General features: G+C 31.5%; 1 protein-coding gene across 8 annotated transcripts in view; it reads left to right on the plus strand.

Annotated features, from left to right (window-relative positions):
* Positions 1-22,721, plus strand: part of LOC106091010 (microtubule-associated protein Jupiter) — a 248,431-nt gene that overhangs the window by 96,465 nt on the left and 129,245 nt on the right. Inside the window, exon 1 of one of the 8 annotated variants that reach the window (XM_059363619.1) lies at positions 10,849-10,873. The exons of the other annotated variants lie outside the window; for them this stretch is intronic. Coding sequence (XP_059219602.1) covers positions 10,864-10,873 — 10 coding nt within the window. The 5' untranslated portion in view covers positions 10,849-10,863. Of the gene's footprint in view, positions 1-10,848; positions 10,874-22,721 lie in introns of those variants that run through there. 8 annotated transcript variants of the gene reach the window in all.

Genomic DNA, 22,721 nt, shown 5'->3' on the forward strand with positions numbered 1-22,721 from the left:
GAAGGCTGCAACATGCTTATATTGAAAACTTACTCTCATGGCAATCAACGATTGCTTAGAGTAGCAGTTGGGAAAGTTTGTTTTGTTGTAAAAGACGATATCTATTTTGAAAAATCCTTCTGACGAGTTCGGTTGTACCGAACGAAATCGTGATCTAAGAAACCAGTCAAATGTTATTACAAACTTTCCGTCTAAAAGAATTTTTGGTACTTCTATTTGTAATAGAAACAGATAACCCTGCGGTCTGCAGCCGCACAAGATCCGATTGTACGAATTATTTCAATATCGAATAAATTTAGTTCAAAAGTGTGTATTTTTTTGAACGAAATTAATTTTTAACAAATTAGATATTTATCTAAATTTGATATTGTTGAATATAATTTTTATGAATTTTTATCGAGATTTGATTTTTATCGAAATTCGATTACTACCAAGATTTAAAGTATAAGAAATTTGGTTCTTATCAATTTTTTAAAATTAAATAAAATTTTTATTTGCAAACTTGTACTAAAATTGAATTTTTATCGAAATTGAATTTTTATCGAATTTGAATTTTTATTGAAATTGATTTTTAATCGAAATTGAATTTTTATCGAAATTGATTTTTTATCAAAATTGATTTTTTATCAAAATTGAATTTTTATCGAAATTGAATTTATATCGAAATTAAATTTATATCGAAATTGAGTTTTTATCGAAAATTAATTTTTATCGAAATTGAATTTTTACCTAAATTGAATTTTTATCGAAATTGAATTTATATCGAAATTGAATTTTTATCGAAATTGAATTTATATCGAAATTGAATTTTTATCGAAATTGAATTTTTATCGAAATTGAATTTTTACATAAATTGAATTTTTATCGAATTTGAATTTTTATCGAATTTGAATTTATATCAAAATTGGATTTTTATCGAAATTGAATTTTTTTATCGCATTTAAGATTTTATTGAATTTTGATTTTTATCGAAATTAAAATTTAATTGAAATTAAAATTTTATAGAAATGTGATTTTTATCGAAATTCAATTTCTACAAAGATGAAACATAATTTCCAAGAAAAATTTGACTTCTATCGAAATATATATGTATCGAAATTGAGTTATCTTTATATATTTGTTGAAATTTGGTAATTATCGAAACACCATATGTTAATTTCATCGACATTTTGTTTTTGCCGATATATAATTTTTATCGAGATCGATTTTTATTGAAATCGATTTTTATCGAAATCAATTTTTATTGAAATCTATTTTTATCGAAATAAAATTTTATCGATGTTTTATTTTTTCGAAATTGTTTTTTTTTTTTATCGAAATTAATTTTATTTACCAAAATTAGATTTTAATGAAGAAGTATTTTAAGTGAAATTCTCTTCTTATCGAAATTCGATTTAGATTTTTCTGTTTTACTGCATTTGTTTAACGTCATTTAGCGATTATATCCCATGTGGTGTAGGCTTTCAAAAAGTCGACTTAGTACTCTTTTTTTTTGACTTTTACTTCTGTTTGTATGTTTTTTTTTTGTACCACAACAAAAGACATGATTCTATTTTTTTTTTATTTTAAGTTATTTTACTCTCATGTTTCTGGTATCTGAAATTTGTGATCTAATATTCGCCTTAATGTGTGGCTGATGATGACTCTGAGAAGTGTGGCATTAGTTGCTCCATATGCAGCTGTGGCCTTTTTCTTCTATTTAGTTCCAGTTCCAGCAGTCGTTGCAGTAGTCAATCTTTGCAGCTGATCTTCGAGCTTTTGATTTTCTTTCCCAAATGTGTGCATGAATGTTAGGCTTTTAGTTTAATTTTTTTCTTCTTCTCCAAACGCCCGTGTGTCTGTCTGTCAGATAATCTCATCTTTCACTGTCTGTCATTATAAATCATAATATTTTTTTACAATTAATTTTCTTGTCTTGTCCGCGCTGCATTAAATGGAAATTCCTTCTTTAGAGATTTTGAAAGTTTTTAGGATTACGCAGCGTTGATGAAGTGCGCCTTAATTGCGTATCATGGGGTGGGGTCAATTGCCTATAGAGGTTTAGAAGAAAAATTAATTTTCACGGTCCATCTTCTTTAGATTAGGTTACATAGTTTTTTTTTAGAAGGGCGTATTTTAGACACTAAGAAAAAAAATGTATTTCATTGTTGTTGGAATTTTTGGGTCATGACTTTTTGGTCTAAACTATTTTTAATGCAATTCCTTTTACTTTTGTTATGTGCTGTAATAAAACAGTAGGAGGTTGACAAACTTCGTTATTTTGTTTGTAACAACTCCAAATCTGTTGTTTCATGATACACTTCATGATCTGATCCTCTTGACAATTTATGTTTACCTTCCCATGTCCGACTGAACATAAAAAATATGCTTCCTATATTAATTTGAAATAATTTTTATATAAATTTTTCCTTGTACCAGAACATGGTGTGGACACGCTCTTTGGCCCACTCACTGGCCAAAATAAAGATCACATTTCTTTATGGCTGACTAGGATGTTTCATTGGTATTGATTAGACAAAAAAAAAAAGATTCAAAAAACATAGCCAAACTAAATGAAACTGAAAATTACGTTAATGGTTTTTCTGTTTGAAGAGACTCGGGAAGACATTATTTATAAAAATAGTACAAGAGTGTGGTGTTGTATACCCATACTCACTCACTGCCTCCATAGGCCATAATCACCCTCCTCCCAAATGGATACCAAATGAATTTTCCGCTGCATCTGGTGCCAAACAGTTTTTTTTTTAGTTTTTTGCATGCTGAGTGGTCGGGGTGGCTAGCTGAAGCCGAAAACCCAAGTCGTCCCAAATGTTTCCTTCAACAAATTGCACTGCCTGTCTGTCTGTTTGCCGCCTGCCTGCATGTATGTCTTCCGTATACCGTTTAAAGTTTTTCATCTTCCAAGTTTGTTGGAAAATATGGAAAATTTGTTCAAGAGGAGTATGTACGACGTTCAATATTCGTCCAATGCAATGCAGTGTGAAAAATAGCTTTTATGGGCCTCCACCAGTCTCGTCGTTGGCAATTCATCGTATTGCGGCCGTCAATGAACGTTGCTATGCCTAGTTTGACTTTGTTTAGATTTCGTAACAGTTTTTTAATGTTTTAAAATTAGCCGGATTTTGGTCCATTTGTGACAGAATTGTAACAAAATTCTTGGTAAAATCATCTTAAGAAATGTGTTTTTATTTGAGTTTTTAAGACGTCCAGCCCAGAGCGAATATCCGCCCATATCTAAAAGCGGCATAGAATTGGAAAATATGAAGGGGATGAATTTTGAACCAAATTTCTTAAGTTAGGTTTTTTTTTTTAAATATTAAAATTAAAATTTTTTTTTTGGAAATTTTTATTTGTAAAAATTTTTTTACCCTCCACCATAGGATGGGGGGTATACTAATTTCGTCATTCTGTTTGTAACTACTCGAAATATTCGTCTGAGACCACATAAAGTATATATATCGGGTTGCCCAAAAAGTAATTGCGGATTTTTTAAAAGAGAGTAAATGCATTTTTAATAAAACTTAGAATGAACTTTAATCAAATATACTTTTTTTACACTTTTTTTCTAAAGCAAGCTAAAAGTAACAGCTGATAACTGACAGAAGAAAGAATGCAATTACAGAGTCACAAGCTGTTAAAAAATTTGTCAACGCCGACTATATGAAAAATCCGCAATTACTTTATGGGCAACCCAATATTTTTGATCGTCGCGACATTTTATGTCGATCTAGCCATGTCCGTCTGTCTGTCTGTCGAAAGCACGCTAACTTCCGAAGGAGTTAACCCAGCCGCTTGAAATTTTGCACAAATACTTCCTATTAGTGTAGGTCGGTTGGTATTGTAAATGGGCCATATCGATCCATAACCTGATATAGCTGTCATATATACCGATTTTGGGTCTTGACTTTTTGAGCCTCTAGAGTGCGCAATTCTTATCCGATTGGAATGAAATTTTGCACGTCGTGTTATAACAACTGTGCCAAGTATGGTTCAAATCGGTTCATAACCTGATATAGCTGTCATATAAACAGATATAGGGTCTTGATTTCTTGAGCTTCTAGAGGGCGCCATTCCTATCCGATTTGGCTGAAATTTTGCATGACGTATTTTATTCTTACTTTCAACTACTGTGTCAAATAAGGTTCAAATCGGTTCAAAGCCTGATATAGCTGTCATATAAACCGATCTGGGATCTTGACTTCTTAAGCCTGTAGAGGTCGCAATCCTTATCCGATTTGCCTGAAATTTTGTACGACGGATTCTCTCATGACCATCAACATACGTGTTTATTATGGTCTGAATCAGTCTATAGCCCGATACAGCTCCCATATAAATCGATCTCTCTATTTCACTTCTTGAGCCCCCAAATGCACATTGTACACCAGTCTCCAACATATAATTTAACTGTGGTCCAAACCGGACCATATCTTGATATCGCTCTAATAGCAGAGCAAATCTTTTCTGATATCCTGTTTTGCCTAAGAAGAGATGCCGGGAAAAGAACTCGACAAATGCGATCCATGATGGAGGGTATATAAGATTCGACCCGGCCGAACTTAGCACGCTTTTACTTGTTTTTTTTTTTTTTTTGTTTTTATTTTCATTTAGTTTTGATATTTCTTTACTTTTATTTATTGATATTTCTTTATTATTATTATTTTTATTTTTTTATTTTAATTTTTTTTACTTCAATTTTTTAACTTTTTTATTCTTTGTTAATTTTTTGTTAATTTTTTTATTTTTTTAATTTTTTTATTTTTTTAATTTTTTTAATTTCTTGTATTTATTAATTTTTAATTTTTTATATTTATATATTTTTAAATTTTTTTTTTATATTTTTTTATATTTCTTGTACTTAATATTTTTTAATAAATAATATTTTATATTTTTTATATATTTTTTATATATTTTTCATATATTTTTTATATATTTTTTATATATTTTTTATATATTTTTTATATATTTTTTATATATTTTTTTATATATTTTTTTATATATTTTTTATATATTTTTTGTATATTTTTTATATTTTTTATATATTTTTTATATATTTTTTATATATTTTTCATATATTTTTTATATATTTTTTATATATATTTTATATATTTTTTTATATATTTTTTATATATTTTTTATATATTTTTTATATATTTTTTTATATATTTTTTTTTTATTATTTTATATTTACTTAGTATTTTTTTTTTATTTTCTTAATTTTTTTTTAATTTTTTTAATTGTTTTTCTTATTTATTCCTTGTTTGTACTTTTTATTTTTTATTTGTTTTAATTTTTTTATTTTATTTATTTTTTATTTAATATTTTTGTTTGTTTTTGTTTATTTATTCTTCAATTTATTTGTTATATAATTGTTATATATTTTTTATAATTTATTTATTTATTTTGTTTTTAGCTATATTTTTTATTTATTCTTAATTTGTTCTTGAGTTTTATTTTATTTAATTTAAATTATTTATTATTAAATTATATTTATTATTTATTTGATTTTATTTTTATTTTTTTTTTGTTTTTATTATAATATTTTTTATTTGTTAAATTTATTTGCTCTTATTTTTTTATTTTGTGTTCTTATTCTTATTTTTTTGGTTTCATATTATTTTGTTTTTATTTTTATCTATTTTTATTTTTTATTTCTGTTTTTATTTTTGTTTATATTAATTTTTTCTATTTTTATTTATTTAAATTAATTTAATTTTTAATTTTTTAAATTTTGATTTGCATTAGTTTTTATTTTTATATATATTTTTGTTTTTATATTTATTTTATATTTATTTTTATTTTATATTTATTTTAATTTTATTTTTATTTGTTTTTTTTTTTTTATTTTTATAAACATACATAATGAATACATATTGAATTTAATTTATTTTTCCCCTTTTTTTTGTTTGATTTTTCTGTTTTTATTTTCTAATTATTTCTATTTATTTTTATATATTCTTATGTTTTTGTTTTTACTATTTTTTTTTAATTTTTAGTTTTTTTATTTGTTTGTTATTTTAATTTTGGTTTCTATTTACTTTTTGGTTTCTCACAAGTAACCAACTTCTTTTCCACATTCGTATGTTTTGTTTTTTCCTCCATCAACTGCAAAGTTTAATGCCACATGTCACATTTGTCATGGGTCTTATCATAGTTGTAGTTTCTTGCAAATTCGCTATGCATTGAAGAGGTCAGGTTGATGGTGTCACTTGTGGCTAGCTGTCATCATAATTGAATTTTGACGCCTTTTTCTTAGCACTTATACATTTTCCTATTTTATTGTTTGCACTTTCATTTATGGGCACTCAATCAGTATATGAAGATGTTTCATCAAAAGAAATTTCGAGATTTCTCATCAGCTTAATACAAAAAAAAAATAAATAAATTTGCTTCATAACAGGGGCGTAGTTGGCGATACACTGAGACAAGGCTTCGGTTAACCAAGGTTATTGACGGCAGTCCTCTGGCCTTTACTGCCAAATCGTTTGTTTTTCATTTCCCTTTACTCCTCTATGGTCCGGCACTAAACGATGCGGATCGTGCCATTCTCAGAGAAGGCGTTAATCTACTTCTTACACTGCAAGACTGTTCGTGACCTTACTTTCGTGGTTGTTATTGCCCTCATGGCCTGTTTACTGTCCGCAAAGATGTTCACATTTTATGTCTTCGCGTTAACACCACATCACCTCACGCATTCCATGGTCGCCCAGATCTCCGCCTGCAGGACCGTATTATGGTCAGGCAGTCTGAAACATGTCTCAGTCCCTGGGTTCTCAATGTAGACCATCAGGCCCACTCTGTTCTCTAGCTTTGATCCATCTGTGTAGCATGAACTTCTAGATGACAATTCCAGGATTCCGACTGCGCCGCTGGCAGCATTTGTCTCAGGTATCCGATCGGAAACATCTTACATTCCTTCCAGGTTTTCCATCTTTGCCTCGATTATGCAACTATTATACTCGTATGGCCTGCTCCTATCCCCTATCCGTTCTCCCATCGCCTTAAGTCTCGTAGCCGCAGTGGATGCCTCAGATTTAATCTGTATGTCGGATATCGGGAATAGTCCCCAATGCCCTAGTGGGCGTGATTCTCATCGCTCCGCCCATGGCAAGACATCATTAAAAAAAAATAGGATGTCACAAAAAGCACTTCGTGCCAAATTTGGTAAAGATCGGACGAAAATTGTGCTTTCCACAGTCAAAAAAGACCATATCGGATGAATGATATATATGGGAGCTATATATATTAATCTGATCCGATTCTGATGAAATTTTGCACACATACTAAGACGTCAAAAAAGCACTTTGTGACAAATTTGGTGAAGATTACACCATAATTGTGCCTTCTACAGCCTTAAAAGACAATATCGGGTGAATGATATATATGGGAGCAATGTATAAATCCGATCCGACTCTGATAAAATTTTGCACATTTTTCACGCTCTTCTCCTTCTTAGCGTTGCAAACAAATTCACAAATCTGTAATACCTTGTACCACAGCGGTGTTGTAGGGTATAAAGATTAGAAAAACAAACAAAAAATTAAGAAAAAATAAAAAGTTAGAAAAACGTTAAAAAGTTACAAAAAAATGAAATAAAAATTTAAAAAAAATTTAAAATAATATAAAAAGTTACAAAAAAAAATTAAAAAAAAAAAATTAAAAATAATGCCTTAAAAAAATTAAACAAAAATTTTTAAAAATTAAAAAAAAAATTAAACAAAAATTTTTAAAAATTAAAAAAAAAATTAAAAAAAAATTACAAAAAAAAAAATAAAACAAAAAAATATAAACAAAATAAAAAGAAAATTAAAAAAAAAATTAATAGAATTTAAAAAGAACTACAAAATAAAAAGAAATAAGAAAATGTAAAAAAAAAAAATTTTAAATAACAAAAAAAACTTAAACAAAATTGAGAAAAAAATTAAAAAAACACATGCATTGAGAAAAAGTACATCTAAGAGATCATAGAGCTCGTCTCGAAAGAGAAACACAAAAATTGGAAAAAAATTTTTAAATTAAAAAAAAATAAAAACAAATTTCAAAAATAAAAAAAAAATTAAAAAAATGAGGAGAAAATAAAATAAAATATATAAAATATTTTATTTTAATTTTAAAATACTTAAATATATAAACAAAGTATAAACAAATTTTTTAAAAAAATAATATTAAAAAAAATTTTACATATTTTAAAAAGCGCTGAATATTTAAACAAAATATTTAAAAAAAAAAATTAAAAACAAATTTCAAAAATTAAAAAAAAAAAATTAAAAACAAATTTCAAAAATTAACAAAAAAAACAAAAAAATGAGGGAAAAATACAAAATTAAGAAAAAATAAAATAATTAAGGAAAAATATATAAAATAAGAAAAAATAAAAAAAATTAAGGAAAAACAAATAAAAAATTAAAATAGAAAAAATAAACAAATAAAAATAGAAAAATTAATAACAAAATTAAAAAAAGAAAATGTAAAAAATAAAAATGGTTCTAAAAAGAAAAATCAAAAATATTAAAAAAAAATTAATTATTTTTTTAAGTCTTTAGTTGCCTTTTCTCAAAGTTGGAGTCCAGCTTAATGATGTAAAGCGGGAAAATTTGATAATTAAAAAAAAACTTTTTTTAGTTTTTCAATAATCAAATTTTCCCGCTTAACAACATTAGGCTCGACCTCCACCCTGGAGAAAAGACAACTAAAGTTGAAAAAAAAAATATTTTAAAATAAAATATAAAAAAATATTACAAAATATTTTATTTTAATATTAAAATACTTAAATATTTAAAAAAATATAAATAAATATTAAAAAAAAATATAAACCAATCTCTTTAAAAAATAATATTAAAAAATATATATTAAATATTTCAAAAAATATTGAATATTTAAACAAAATATTAATATTTATAAATAAAAAAATAACATTTTTATAAAAAAAAATTAAAACAAATACTTTAAAAATATTTAAAAAAATATAAAATTTTTTGAATAGGATTTTTAAAAAAAATATTTTTCTGTTTTCATAAAATTTTTTGACAAACTTTTATTTTTTGTCCCCTTATTTACGTATACAGATACACACTCGATCTTGATCTTTGATTAAAAATAAAAAAAAAAAATATTGACTTGAAATCGAATGAATCAGTAAATTATTCCAACACAAAAATTGGGGGAGTTTGGCCAATTGCAAATTACTTTCACACAAAGCAATCAATTGCCACAACCACCACTTGACCACAGTTTAGAAAAAAAAAATTGAAAAAAAATAATAATAATTTGGAAAAGCTTATCACACGCCTAAAATTTCAACACTTTTTCGCTTCACACCCCAAGTGTGAATTTATGTATTGACATAGGCAAATATTAATTTTTTTTTACCAGCGGTGATTTTTTTTATTGCTCTTTGTCTGTGGTTTTTGTTTTTTCAAAGTTCATGAAACAGACACTTGGCATGTGCAAATAAATCCATAAATCTATGCATGCTGCCGAACTACACCTGAGGTTTTCCAATGAGGTTTCCACTGAGGTAACTGCTGATGGGTGTTTTATGTGGTTGAGAAAAACAATTTTGGAAAAAATAATATTTACGCTGTTAAGTAATTTCCTTGACTTTGAGTGGCCAAAGGCAAGAGTTATTGGTGAAGGAGTATGCGCAGGCGCATATGGTTTTTTCCTTGGTATTAAGATTTTGGTTTATTACAATTGATTTCTGACAGCTTGGCAAGTTTTCTAACCCTCCACCATAGCATGGGGGTATACTAATTTCGTCATTCTGTTTTTAACTCCTCGAAATATTCATCTAAGACCCAATAAAGTATATATATTCTTGATCTTCATGACATTTTAAGTCGAACTAGCCATGTCCGTCCGTCCGTCAGTCTGTCTGTCGAAAGCACGCTAACTTTCGAAGGAGTAAAGGTAGCTGCTTGAAATTTTGCACAAATACTTATTATTAGTGTATGACGGTTGGGATGGTAAATGGGCTATATCGGTCCTTTTTTTAAGATAGCTGCCATATAAACCGATGTTGGGTCTTGACTTCTTGAGCCACTAGAGAGCACAATTCATATCCAATTTGGCTGAAATTTTGCATGTGGTGTTTTATTATGATTTCCAACAACTGTGCTGAGTATGGTTGAAATCGGTCCATAACCTAACATAGCTGTCATATAAACCTATCTGGAGTCTTGACGTCTTGAGCGTTTAGAGGTCGCAATTCTTATCCGATTTGGCTGAAATTTTGCCAAAGTGTTTTGATATGACTTCCAACAAATGTGCTAAGTATGCTCTAAATCGGTCTATAACCTGATATAGCTGCCATATAAATCAATCCATAACCTGATATATCTGTCATATAAACCTATCTGGAGTCTTGACTTCTTGAGCGTCTAGAGGGCGCAATTCTTATCCGATTTGGCTAAAATTTTGCACAACGTGTTTTGATATGACTTCCAACAAATGTGCTAAGTGTGCTCTAAATCTGTCTATAACCTGATATAGCTGCCATATAAATCGATCTTGAATCTTGACTTCTTGAGCCACTAGAGGGCGTAATTCTTATCCGATTTGGCTGAAATTTTGCATGAGGTGTTATGTTATGACTTCTAACAACCTTGTCAAATATGGTTCAAATCGATCCATAACCTGATAAAGCTGATCTGGAACTTGACTTCTTGTTTTTTATATTTTCGGACAAGGGAAGGTAGAAAAAATTATAAGGTAACCAGTGTGGTGCATTAAGATTTTTTTAATTTTTTTATCGTTAAAAAGTGCTGTAATATTTGAGGAATAAAAAAATTTTGTAAGTTTTGAGCTTCTATTTATAATTTTTTTTTCTTCTCTTCTAGGTAAGTTGAAGTCTAATCAAAAAAACGTATGGATACAAGTAAGTTGTATAGAATGACGGTCTTATTCACAAAACTTGAAGCCATAAAATAGGTTTATTTGATAATTCTATAAAGGAAAATGTTGCAAAGATACACATTTGGTTGACATTTAATTTTGTTTTTTTTTTTTTTTTATTTTTAAAAATTAAATTTTATCTTTACAAATTTATTAAGATTTTCTCCCAGTGCTAATACTCTAACTCTTATCCCTCTTTTAATCGAAAAATTGACAGCTAAATGTAAATCCCATGTTAAGGTATCAAATCTCGTAATACGCCTCTTCTCTCATTTTTGTGGCAATGACTTTTTATTTTCGAAATGTTTCCAAAAGTTCATAATGGGGAAAATAAATTGACTCTCTCAAGAGTGTAGAGATGGTTGGTTTTTCCTTGGTAATCAGTTGGGATGGATATCCATCCATCCGTCTGTGCTTGCTTTGCTCGATCGATGATAATTGAGTTTGGCTAAAATTTACGTCCACCAAAGTGCTAAATGTCGGTTTTATGGCTAATAGAAATGATTTTGATCTCGGTTGGCGTTGGTTGCTTGCCTATAGCTGCGATTTCAAGTTGGCATTACCAGAAACCGTTAAAACTGCTCAGATCAAGGTGATATGACAGAGAGACAGACAGACAGCTGCAAAGCATAATGACAACAATGACGAGTTTGGTGATCATTTCGTTAAAACTGCTGCTGCTGCTTCTACTCCAGAGCTACTGTAAATGGTCTTTTAATGGTTTTAAGCTGTGATGAGAATTGGCCATTGCAAGCACTTTTAATTTTTAATTAAAATTTCTTTTTGAATCAATGTGTGTGGTGTCTAGTGCAATTTAAAATATATTAAAATGTAATGTGTGCTTATATGGTTGCGCATGCGCCGTGTCATTTACTTGGTTGAGATATTCTTCGTCATGTACAAACATTGAAGCCATTTCATGGTTATTTTAATTTTCTTTGAATTTTTCTGCTCTCATTCTTTTTCCCCCTCCATAGTGTTTTACTTTCATTTTCCAATTTGTTTTTTTTCATTATTTCTTTTGTTAAATCCCACTAATTGTTGTCTGTCATAGCTTTATGGTTTCTTACATATTTACTAAGTAAGAAAAAATAAATGTATGAATTAACTTTTTTTTTACCCCCCTTTGAATTTTGTTTTCTTAAGACACACTTGATTATTTTGTTTTTTTTTCGCGTACTTTCTATACCTTCAATGTATGACTAATGACTTTTTGCTTCGTCGTCTTGTTGTTGTTTTTGTTGTGTTTTATTTTCTTCTGACAGCAGCAAAATTGCGCCCTAAAGTCTGGGTGGTGAGAAAAGTAAAGCGCATTTGGTAATTTTTGTTTAAACATTAAATTACCGCTAAAAGTTGTGACACAACATCACCACCACCATTATCATCTCCATTTGTCTGTTAATAACATTATTTTTGAAGTGTTTTATTTCTTCACACGTGTTGCTGGAGGCAAATGAAATAAAACAGAAAGTGAGGTCAAAGTATAATCGTTCACATAGAGATAAAGTTCCATAAAGAGATAAAGACCTCATGTAAACTAATCCGCCGAATTGAGTTCCGGGTCTATTAAAATCCTTACTTTGCATAATAGCAAAAAAAATATAAAAAAAATAAAGAAATAATAAAAAAATAATAAAAAATAAATAAAATTGAAACAAGTATATTAAGAAATACAATAAAGCAATATACAAAATAAAATAACAAAAAGAAAAAATAAAATAACAAAGAAAATAAAGTAATAAAAAAATAAAAAAATAATACAACAAAATTACAAAAAATAAAAGAAAATAATAAATAAAATAGAATAAAAAAAATAATTAAAAAATAAAACAATAAAATTAAAAAAAATAATATAAAAATAAAAAAAAAATAAAATAAAAAGATACTAAAATAAAATATAAAAAAATAAATAAAGTAATAAAAAAATAATACAATAAAATTATAAAAAATAAATGAAGTAATAAACAAAAAAGAATAAAAAATAAAATAAAAAAAATAAAATAAAATAAAAAAAAATAAATAAATTAAACAAAATAAAATTAAATAAAATAAATTAAAATAAAATAAAATAACAAAAAAATAAAATAAAATAAAATAAGATAAAAAAAAATAAAATTTTTACTTTATTTTATTTTTTTAAATAAAATAAAAAAAGATAAATAAAAGTAAAAAGAAAACAAAATCCAAAAACAAACAAGTAAAAGCGTGCTTAGTTCGGTCGGGCCGAATCTTATATACCCTCCACCATGGACCGCATTTGTCGAGCTCTTTTCCCGGCATCTCTTCTTAGGCAAAAGAGGATATAAGAAAAGATTGGCTCTGCCATTAGAGCGATATCAAGATATGGTGCGGTTTGGACCACAATTAAATTATATGTTGGAGACCTGTGTAAAATGTCAGTCAATTCGAATAAGAATTGCGCCCTTTGGGGGCTCAAGAAGTAAAATAGAGAGATCGATTTATATGGGTGCTGTATCGGGCTATAGACCGATTCAGACCATAATAAACACGTATGTTGATGGTCATGAGAGGATCCGTCGTACAAAATTTCAGACAAATGGGTACTTGTGAAGGCAGATGAGGCAGTGCTTGGAGTATTTGAGAGAAAGATTCTTCGTAAAATATATGGGCCAGTTTGCGTTAATGGAGAATATAGGCTTTGTATGAACTGCGAGCTGTATGACGATGATAGCATAGTTACACGCATCAAAATACAACGGCTGCGTTGGCTAGGTCATGTTGTCAGAATGGATGAAGAAGCTCCAGCAAAGAAGTTTTTTGAAGGCAAACATGAGGCCACCGTAGCGCAGAGGTTAGCATGTCCGCCTAGGACGCTGAACGCCTGGGTTCGAATCCTGGCGAGACCATCATAAATAATTTTCAGTGGGGGTTTTCCCCTCCTAATGCTGGCAACATTTGTGAAGTACTATGCCATGTAAAACTTCTCTCCAAAGAGGTGTCGCACTGCGGCACGCCGTTCGGACTCGGCTATAAAAGGGAGGCCCTTATCATTGAGCTTAAACTTGAATCGGACAGCACTCATTTATATGTGAGAAGTTTGCCCCTGTTCCTTAGTGGAATTTTCATGGGCAAAATTTGCATTTTTTACATGATGGTACACGCAAACCGGGCAACCAAAAGCCTGCAGAAAGAGAGATCAAGTGGTGGGAGACACGTCGAAACTTGGTGTCAATGATTATAAAATGAGCGCAGAAGATCGAGGCGACCTTTGAAAGGGAGACCAAGTGATGGGAGACACGTCGAAACTTGGTGTCAGAGATTTTAAAATGAGCGCCGAAGATCGAGGCGCTTGAAACGTTATTCTACGTTCGGCTAGTGGTAAAAATGTTCTGTCACAGCCAACTCAAGAAAATTAAGTATCGTAGTGCATCATTTTGCTGCAGCCAACTATTTCAAAAGTGTAAATAGCGTTAAAACTCCACAAATACTTAGGCCACTTACAAACTCTATTTTCCTTTCATTTGGGCGATAAATTATTGTGGTCTATCGGCTTTGGCGCATCACTTTTGAAGATGACTCTATCTAGGGTAATCATAACAGAATCACAAAGCAAAGATGATGATTGATGGCTTTTTTGTTTTCAAGATCAAATCTAAGCTCTGTGGGCATGACGTTAGTGGTCGAGACACCTCAAAATGTGGTTTCTCTAAAAAAATATAACAACTCAATTTCTTGGTTTCACGAAGTTGCATATGTAGTTCTAAGCATTGTACCAAGCTGTTGTTAAAGCAAGAGACTCTTTCCAAAGAAAGTGTTAGATTTTTCTTTATTAACAACTTTTTTTTTTGGTTTTTTTCCTATAATTTAAAGGTGAAAAATCATTAAGGCCTTTTTTGTTTTTTTTCTAATAACCACGAGCGTTGGTTTTTTTTGTTGTGATTCTTTCTTTGTTGTCATAACGTCACGTTTCATTTTTGTTTCATTTTAATTGACCGTATTGCGGTGATCTGTAATCATAATCTGTTTGGTTGGGGCTGCTACTGCTGTCCGTTTACCCCGGCCCCCCCTCCTCAAAGAACATTTTGAAGGAGGATGCACTTTCTTTGAGGTGATTAATTCAAAGTTTAGAAGAAAAAAAGAGGTTTGTAATGCATTTTTATCTCTGTGGGCTATTTTTTTTGTGGTTTTCTATGGAAAATTGCTACAAGTTTCGTTTTATGATTTAAACTTGATTTACTTTGTGGCCATGTTGAGTGGGGAAGCAGCTTGGCCAGCTTGCCTGCCTTAGTTGATTATATCTTTCTTCCATTTTTTTCCCCAAAATTTTATGATTCAATTTCTTAATTTTTCACACGTTCTTTTTTTTCTCCTCTGTTGGCTGGCTGGCGGGCTGGGCTGGCCTGCTGCTTGTCTGTCTATCTGCCTGGCAGCCAACATTATATTGTCATATTTAACAACAATTTCTTTTGAATTGTTTTATAACAAAACAATTTGGTTTAATACGAGTATTTAAAACCCCCCCTCAAAATACGTCACGTAATTGCATGAGAAGATGAGATAGTTTAAAAGTTGAAGAGTTTGGGTTTTTTGATAAAAGGAAAGTAAGAACAAGTAAAAAGGCGTTAAGTTCGGCCGGGCCGAACTTTGGATACCCACCACCTCGGGAATATATGTAAACCACCTTTCATCAAAATTCGGTGGAAATTTCATACCTTATGTCCCATATCAGTTATATCAAAATATGTTCCGATTTGGACCAAATACTAAAAGTACACTAACTATATCTAAAAATAAACCGATCTGAACCATATACGAGACGGATGTCGAAAAGCCTAACATAAGTCACTGTGTCAAATTTCAGTGAAATCGGATTATAAATGCGCCTTTTATGGGGCCAAGACCTTAAATCGCGATATCGGTCTATATGGCAGCTATATTCAAATCTCGACCGATCTGGGCCAAATTGAAGAAGGACTTCGAAGAGCCTAACCAAACTCACTGTCTCAAATTTCAGCGACATCGGACAATAAATGCGTCTTTTATGGCCCCAAAACCTAAAACGTAGATATCGGTCAATATGGCAGCTATATCCAAATCTGAACCGATCTGTGCGATATTGCAGAAGTATGTCAAGGGGTTTAACTTAACTCACTGTCCCAAATTTTGGCGACATCGGATAATAAATAAGCATTTTATGGGCCCAAAACCATAAATCAAGAAATCGGTCTATATGGCAGCTATATCCAAATCTGAACCGATCTGGGCCAAATTGAAGAAAGATGTCGAAAGGAATAACACAATTCACTGTCCCAAATTTCAGCAAGATCGGATAATAAATGTGGCTTTTATGGGCCTAAGACCCTAAATTGGCATATCGGTCTATATGGCACCTATATCCAAATCTGGACCGATCTGAGCCAAATTCACGGAGGATGTCGAAGGGCCTAACATAACTCACTGTCTCAAATTTCAGCGAAATCGGATAATAAATGTGGCTTTTATGGGACTTAGACCCTAAATCGGATGATCGGTCTATATGGCAGCTATATCCAAATCTGAACCGATCTGAGCCAAATTCACGGAGGATGTCGAAAGGCCTAACACAACTCACTGTCCCAAATTTCAGCAAAATCGGATAATAAATGTGGCTTTTATGGGCCTAAGACCCTAAATCGGGCGATCGGTCTATATGGGGGCTATATCAAGATATAGTCCGATATAGCCCATCTTCGAACTTAACCTGCTTATGGACAAAAAAAGAATCTGTGCAAAGTTTCAGCTCAATATCTCTATTTTTAAAGGCTGTAGCGTGATTTCAACAGACAGACGGACAGACGGACGGACATGTCTAGATCGTCTTAGATTTTTACGCTGATCAAGAATATATATACTTTATAGGGTCGGAAATGGATATTTCGATGTGTTGCAAACGGAATGACAAAATGAATATACCCCCATCCTTCGGTGGTGGGTATAAAAATAGTTGGCTGATATTCTTGGAAAATATAAATGAAAAAAATATAATCCCCAAATTCAAGTCATTTTTCATCTCATTTTTATTTACTGTTCATTTTGGCTTGCTAAAAGAAATGTAACAAAGATGTAAACAATTTTTGTTTTTAGGTTTATGTCTTGCCTTTACTGATACGAATCTGGGCAAAACATTTTTTTTTCGCAATGACAACACATTTTTTTTCATGGCGAGAAAGGTTTTTGTAATAACTTTGTCGCAATAGGCAAAATGATTCGCATAAATATAAAGAAAGAAAAATTCAAAGAAAATTGAATTAAATACTTATTTACGAATTTTTTAGACCCATAGTGAGAGGTTTGTCTGATGAAAAAATTTTGAATATTGAAAAATTTTAGTTTTACTTTTCAGTTAAAATTGTATATTTTGCCCATGAACATTCCACTAAGGAACAGGGGCAAACTTCTCACATATCAATGCAGAGAGCAGTCCGATTAAAGTTTAAGCTCAATGATAAGGGGCCTCCTTTTTATAGCCGAGTCCGAACGGCGTGCCGCAGTGCGACACCTCTTTGGAGAGAAGTTTTACATGGAATAGTACCTCACAAATGTTGCCAGCATTAGGAGGGGACAACCTCTTTGGAGAGAAGTTTTACATGGCATAGTACCTCACAAATGTTGCCAGCATTAGGAGGGGACAACCATTGCTGAAAATTATTTTCTAATGGTCTCGCCAGGCGTTCAGCGTCATGCCGCAGTGCGACACCTCTTTGGAGAGAAGTTTTACATGGCATAGTACCTCACAAATGTTGCCAGCATTAGGAGGGGACAACCACCGCTGAATAATTTTTTCTAATGGTCTTGGCAGGATTCGAACCCAGGCGTTCAGCGTCATAGGCGGACATGCTAACCTCTGCGCTACGGTGGCCTCCAGTTAGAGAAGAAAATTTTTTTTTTTTTAAAAGATCCATTTTTTTATTTTTATACCCTCCACCGTAGCATGGGGGTATACTAATTTCATCATTCTATTTGTATACACCTCGAAATATGCGTCTAAGACCCCATAAAGTATATATATTCTTGATCCTCGTGACTTTTTAAGTCGCGCTAGCCATGTCCATTCGTCCGTCTGTCTGTCGAAAGCACGCTAACTTTTGAAGGAGTAAAGCTAGCCGCTTGAAATTTTGCACAAATACTTCTTATTGGTGTAGGTTGGTTGGGATTGTAAATGGGCCAAATCGGTTCATGTTTCGATATAGCTGCCACATAAGCCGATCTTGGATCTTGACTTCTTGAGCCGTTAGAGGGCACAATTCTTATCCGAATTGGCTGAAATGTTAAAATGTTGATATCGCTTCCAATAACTGTGCGAAGTATGTGCGAGGTGTTTTATAATGACTTCCAACAACGGTGCTGAGTATGGTTCAAATCGGTTTATAACCTGATATAGCTGCCATATAAACCGATCTTGGGTCTTGACTTCTTGAGCTTTTAGAAGGCGCAATTCTTATCCGATTTGAATGAATTTTTGCACAAAGTATTTTGTTATGATATCCAACAACTGTGCCAAGCATGGTCCAAATCGGTTCATAACCTGATATAGCTGCCATATAAACCGATCTTGTGTCTTGTCTTCTTGAGCCTCTAGAGGGCGCAATTCTCGTCCGATTTGACTGAAATTTTGCTCATAGTGTTTTAATATCACTTCTAACAACTGTGCTAAGTATGGTTGAAATCGGTCCATAACCTGGTATAGCTGCCATATAAACCGATCTTGGGTCTTGACTTCTTGAGCTTTTAGAGGGCGGAATTCTTATCCAATTTGACTGAAATTTTGCACATAGTGTTTTGATATCACTTCCAACAACTGTGCGAAGTATGGTTCAAATCGGTCCATAGCCTAATACAGCTGCCATATAAACCGATCTTGTGTCTTGACTTCTTGATCCTCTAGAGGGCGCAATTCTCGTCCGATTTGACTGAAATTTTGCTCATAGTGTTTTAATATCACTTCTAACAACTGTGCTAAGTATGGTTGAAATCGGTCCATAACCTGGTATAGCTGCTTTTAGAGGGCGGAATTCTTATCCAATTTGACTGAAATTTTGCACATAATGTTTTGTTTGATATCACTTCCAACCACTATGCGAAGTATGGTTCAAATCGATCCATATGTAGCTACTATATAAACCGATCTTGGGTCTTGACTTCTTGAGCCTCTAGAGGGCGCAATTCTCATCCAATTTGACTGAAATTTTGCATATAGTGTTTTGATATCACTTCCAACATTTATGCGAAGTATGGTCCAAATCGATCTATACCCTGATATAGCTGCCATTTAAACCGATCTGGGATCTTGAGTTCTTGAGCCTCTAGAGAGCGCAAGTCTCATCCGATTTGGCACAGATTTTGTTCAACGGCTTCTTCCATGGCCTTCAACATAAGTGTGCAGTATGGTCTGAATCGATCTATAGCTTGACACAGCTCCCGTATAAACCGATCTCCCGATTTTGCTACTTGAACCCCGAATCGGACCGGCCGAACTTAGCACGCTCTTACTGATTCCGAAAAATTTAAGTATCGAGAAATGTAAGTATCGAGGGACAGAAGTTTTGTGATTTTTGCAATAAAAATTGAGCACACTAGACACTCAATAAATCAAATAAGGATATCGGTTGGTATCGGCGCTATTTACGAATTTTTGTGAAAAAGTTTAAAAGGTTAGCGAAGCTGTGATGCTTTTGACAGAAAGACGAACGGACATCGCTAAATCGACGTAAATTACATGTTAAACAGGACGGGGAAATACACATACACACACACTACTGCACATATTTGTGTACATGCACAAGAACATAAGCCCTTGAGCTTGGTAATATTGTACACACTAGCACAAGTGCCCAACACGGCTTTATAAGGTCTTGAACCTAGATTTCGAAGAGTTGCAAATGAAAACATGAAGTTTGTTGTATAACATCTCCTATGATGTTTTAGTTTTTCGCAAGACAGCAGCCAACAACTCATTTATTTACTTTTGCCTACGCACCACACTCATGATTGTCTGGAGTCTTAACGCTCTGTGGGTAATTGCCGGAGAGCCAACCAGCTTAGCGCAAAATCAATTAGTTTAGCTTTTCCCAAAACGTTAAGAAAGACCTTAAAAATAATAGTAAAACTAAAAAGTACTTAAAACTCAGTACTACTTCCTCCTAACCATACAAAAAAATAAAAACCCTGTTAAGACAAAATTATCGTCTTAACATGGTTTAATAGGAAGTACACATGAATGGGCAGATGATGATGGTGATGATGACTACAATGATGATAGACATCTCGCCAGGGAGAATAGGTGGATGGATACATGGCTATCCAGAGAAACAGATGTTCACACTATGAGTCTAGCTAGTTTGGCTTAGCCTTCATCTAGTTTTATGAGGAGTTTTTTTTTAGAGAGAAAGTACTGACTCGCTCCCTAGACTAGCGTGTTTTTTGTGGGTTTTTGTTTATGTTGCTTTATTACTTTACAATGCTTTAATTAATTTCCTCCTTTAATAAGTTTTCCATCAACCACCCCAAATGCTTGCCTTTCTTAATTTTTGAGATCTCCATGTGAGGTTAGCATTGACCAGGTTTTTGTTTTAACAGTGTGAAGAGCTGCACTAATTTCTATGAAAACCATTTTCGTTATTTTTTTCTTTTTTTGCTGCAAGGAAATTTTTAACAGCTTTAAGCCAAAGCCATATGTCATGAATAGGCTAATAAGCCGCCATTAAGCCACTATTTTCAAGGGGAAAGTTATTACGCGCGCATGGTGTGTTGGCAATAACCAGGTGTTTTACTATAATTTATTATTTTATGGATTAAGTTGCTTTATGTGTTACAAATTTCTAGGGGGCGCTTTACAACTTAATATGAAAATAAAAAAAAATAAAAAAAATAAAGAAAAAATAAAAAAATTAAGAAAAAATAAAAAAATAAAGAAAAAATAAAAAATAAAGAAAAAATAAAAAAATAAAGAAAAAATAAAGAAAAAATAAAAAAATAAAGAAAAAATAAAAAAATAAAGAAAAAATTAAAAAAAGAATAAAAAAAAATTCAAAAAAACTTAAAAAAAATTTAAAAAGCTTAAAAAAATTAAAATTAAAAAAATAAAAAAAATCGAAAAAAAGTAAAAACAGGTAAAAGCGTGCTAAGTTCGGCCGGCCGAATCTTATATAAACCCTCCACCATTGATAGCATCTGTCGAGTTCTTTCCCGGTATCTCTTTTTAGACAAAAAAAAAAGGATAAAAGAAAAGAATTGCTATGCTAATTGAATTGAGTTTTGTAGACCATGTGTAGTCTATGTTTAAAATTTCAACGAAATCGAATAAAAATTGGGCCTTTTAGGGACTCAAAAAGTAAAATAGGGAGATCGGTTTATAGGGGAGCTGTAACAGGCTGAAGACCGATTCAGACCCTATTAGACACGTTTATTGAACATCATGGGAGAAGCCGTACAAAATTTCAGCCAAATCGGATAATTATTCGCGCCCTCTTGAGGCTCAAGAAGTCAAGATCCCAGATCGGTTTATATGGGAGCTATATCAGGTTATGAAACGATTTGAACCATATATTGCACAGTTGTTGGAAGTTATAACAAAACATCTCATGCAAAATTTCAGCCAAATCGGATAGGAATTGCGCGCTCTAATGTGTCAAGAAGTCAAGATCCAAGATCGGTTTATATGGCAGCTATATCAGGTAATGAACCGATTTACACCGTACTTGACACAGTTGTTGGACGTCGTAACGAAACACCGCGTGCAAAATTTTAGCCAAATCGGATAGGAATTGCGCCTTCTAGAGGCTCAATAAGTCAAGACCCCAGATCGGTTTATATGACAGCTATGTCAGGTTATGGAGCGATTTGAACCATACTTCGCACAGTTGTTGGAAGACATAACGAAACACGTCATGCAAAATTTCAGTCAAATCGGATTACGCCGAGGCTGAAGAAGTGAAGACCGCTATGATAGCTATGGACCGATAGGTTATGGACCGATTTGAACCATAATTGGCACAGATGTTTGAAACTATAACAAAACATTTCATGCAAAATTTCAGCCAAATGGGATAAGATTTGCATCCTCTAGTGGCTCAAGTAGTCAAGATCCCAGATCGGTTTATATGGCAGCTTTAACAAAACATGGACCGATGTAGCCCATTTACAATCCCAACGGACCTACACTTATAAGAAGTATTTGTGCAAAATTTCAAGCGGATAGCTTTATTCCTTCGAAAGTTAGCATGCTTTCGACAGACAGGCGGACAAACGGACGGACATGGCTAGATCGACATAAAATGTCGCGACGATCAAGAATATATATGGTTGCCCAAAAAGTAATTGCGTATTTTTTAAAAGAAAGTAAATGCATTTTAATCAAACTTAGAATGAACTTTAATCAAATATACTTTTTTTACACTTTTTTTCTAAAGCAAGCTAAAAGTAACAGCTGATAACTGACAGAAGAAAGAATGCAATTACAGAGTCACAAGCCGTTGAAAAAATTTGTCAACGCCGACAATATGAAAAATCCGCAATTACTTTTTGGGCAACCCAATACTTTATGGGGTCTCAGAATGACGAAATTAGTATACCCCCCATCCTATGGTGGAGGGTATAAAAAAGCCCAAAAACGTAAAAAAATAAAAAATATTATAGAAATAAAACAAAAAATAATAAAAAAGATACATAAAATAAAAGAAATAAAAACAATATAAGATTAAAAAAAATTAAGAAGTAAAAAAGATCTTAAAAAATTAATATACTAAAAAAAAGTTACCAAAAAAAAAATAAAAGAATAAATAAAAATTAAAAAAAAAATTAAAAAAAAATAAAAAGAACTTAAAAAAATTTAA

Source organism: Stomoxys calcitrans, chromosome 2 (genome assembly GCF_963082655.1).
Source record: "Stomoxys calcitrans chromosome 2, idStoCalc2.1, whole genome shotgun sequence".
In the NCBI taxonomy this organism is placed as follows: domain Eukaryota; kingdom Metazoa; phylum Arthropoda; class Insecta; order Diptera; family Muscidae; genus Stomoxys; species Stomoxys calcitrans.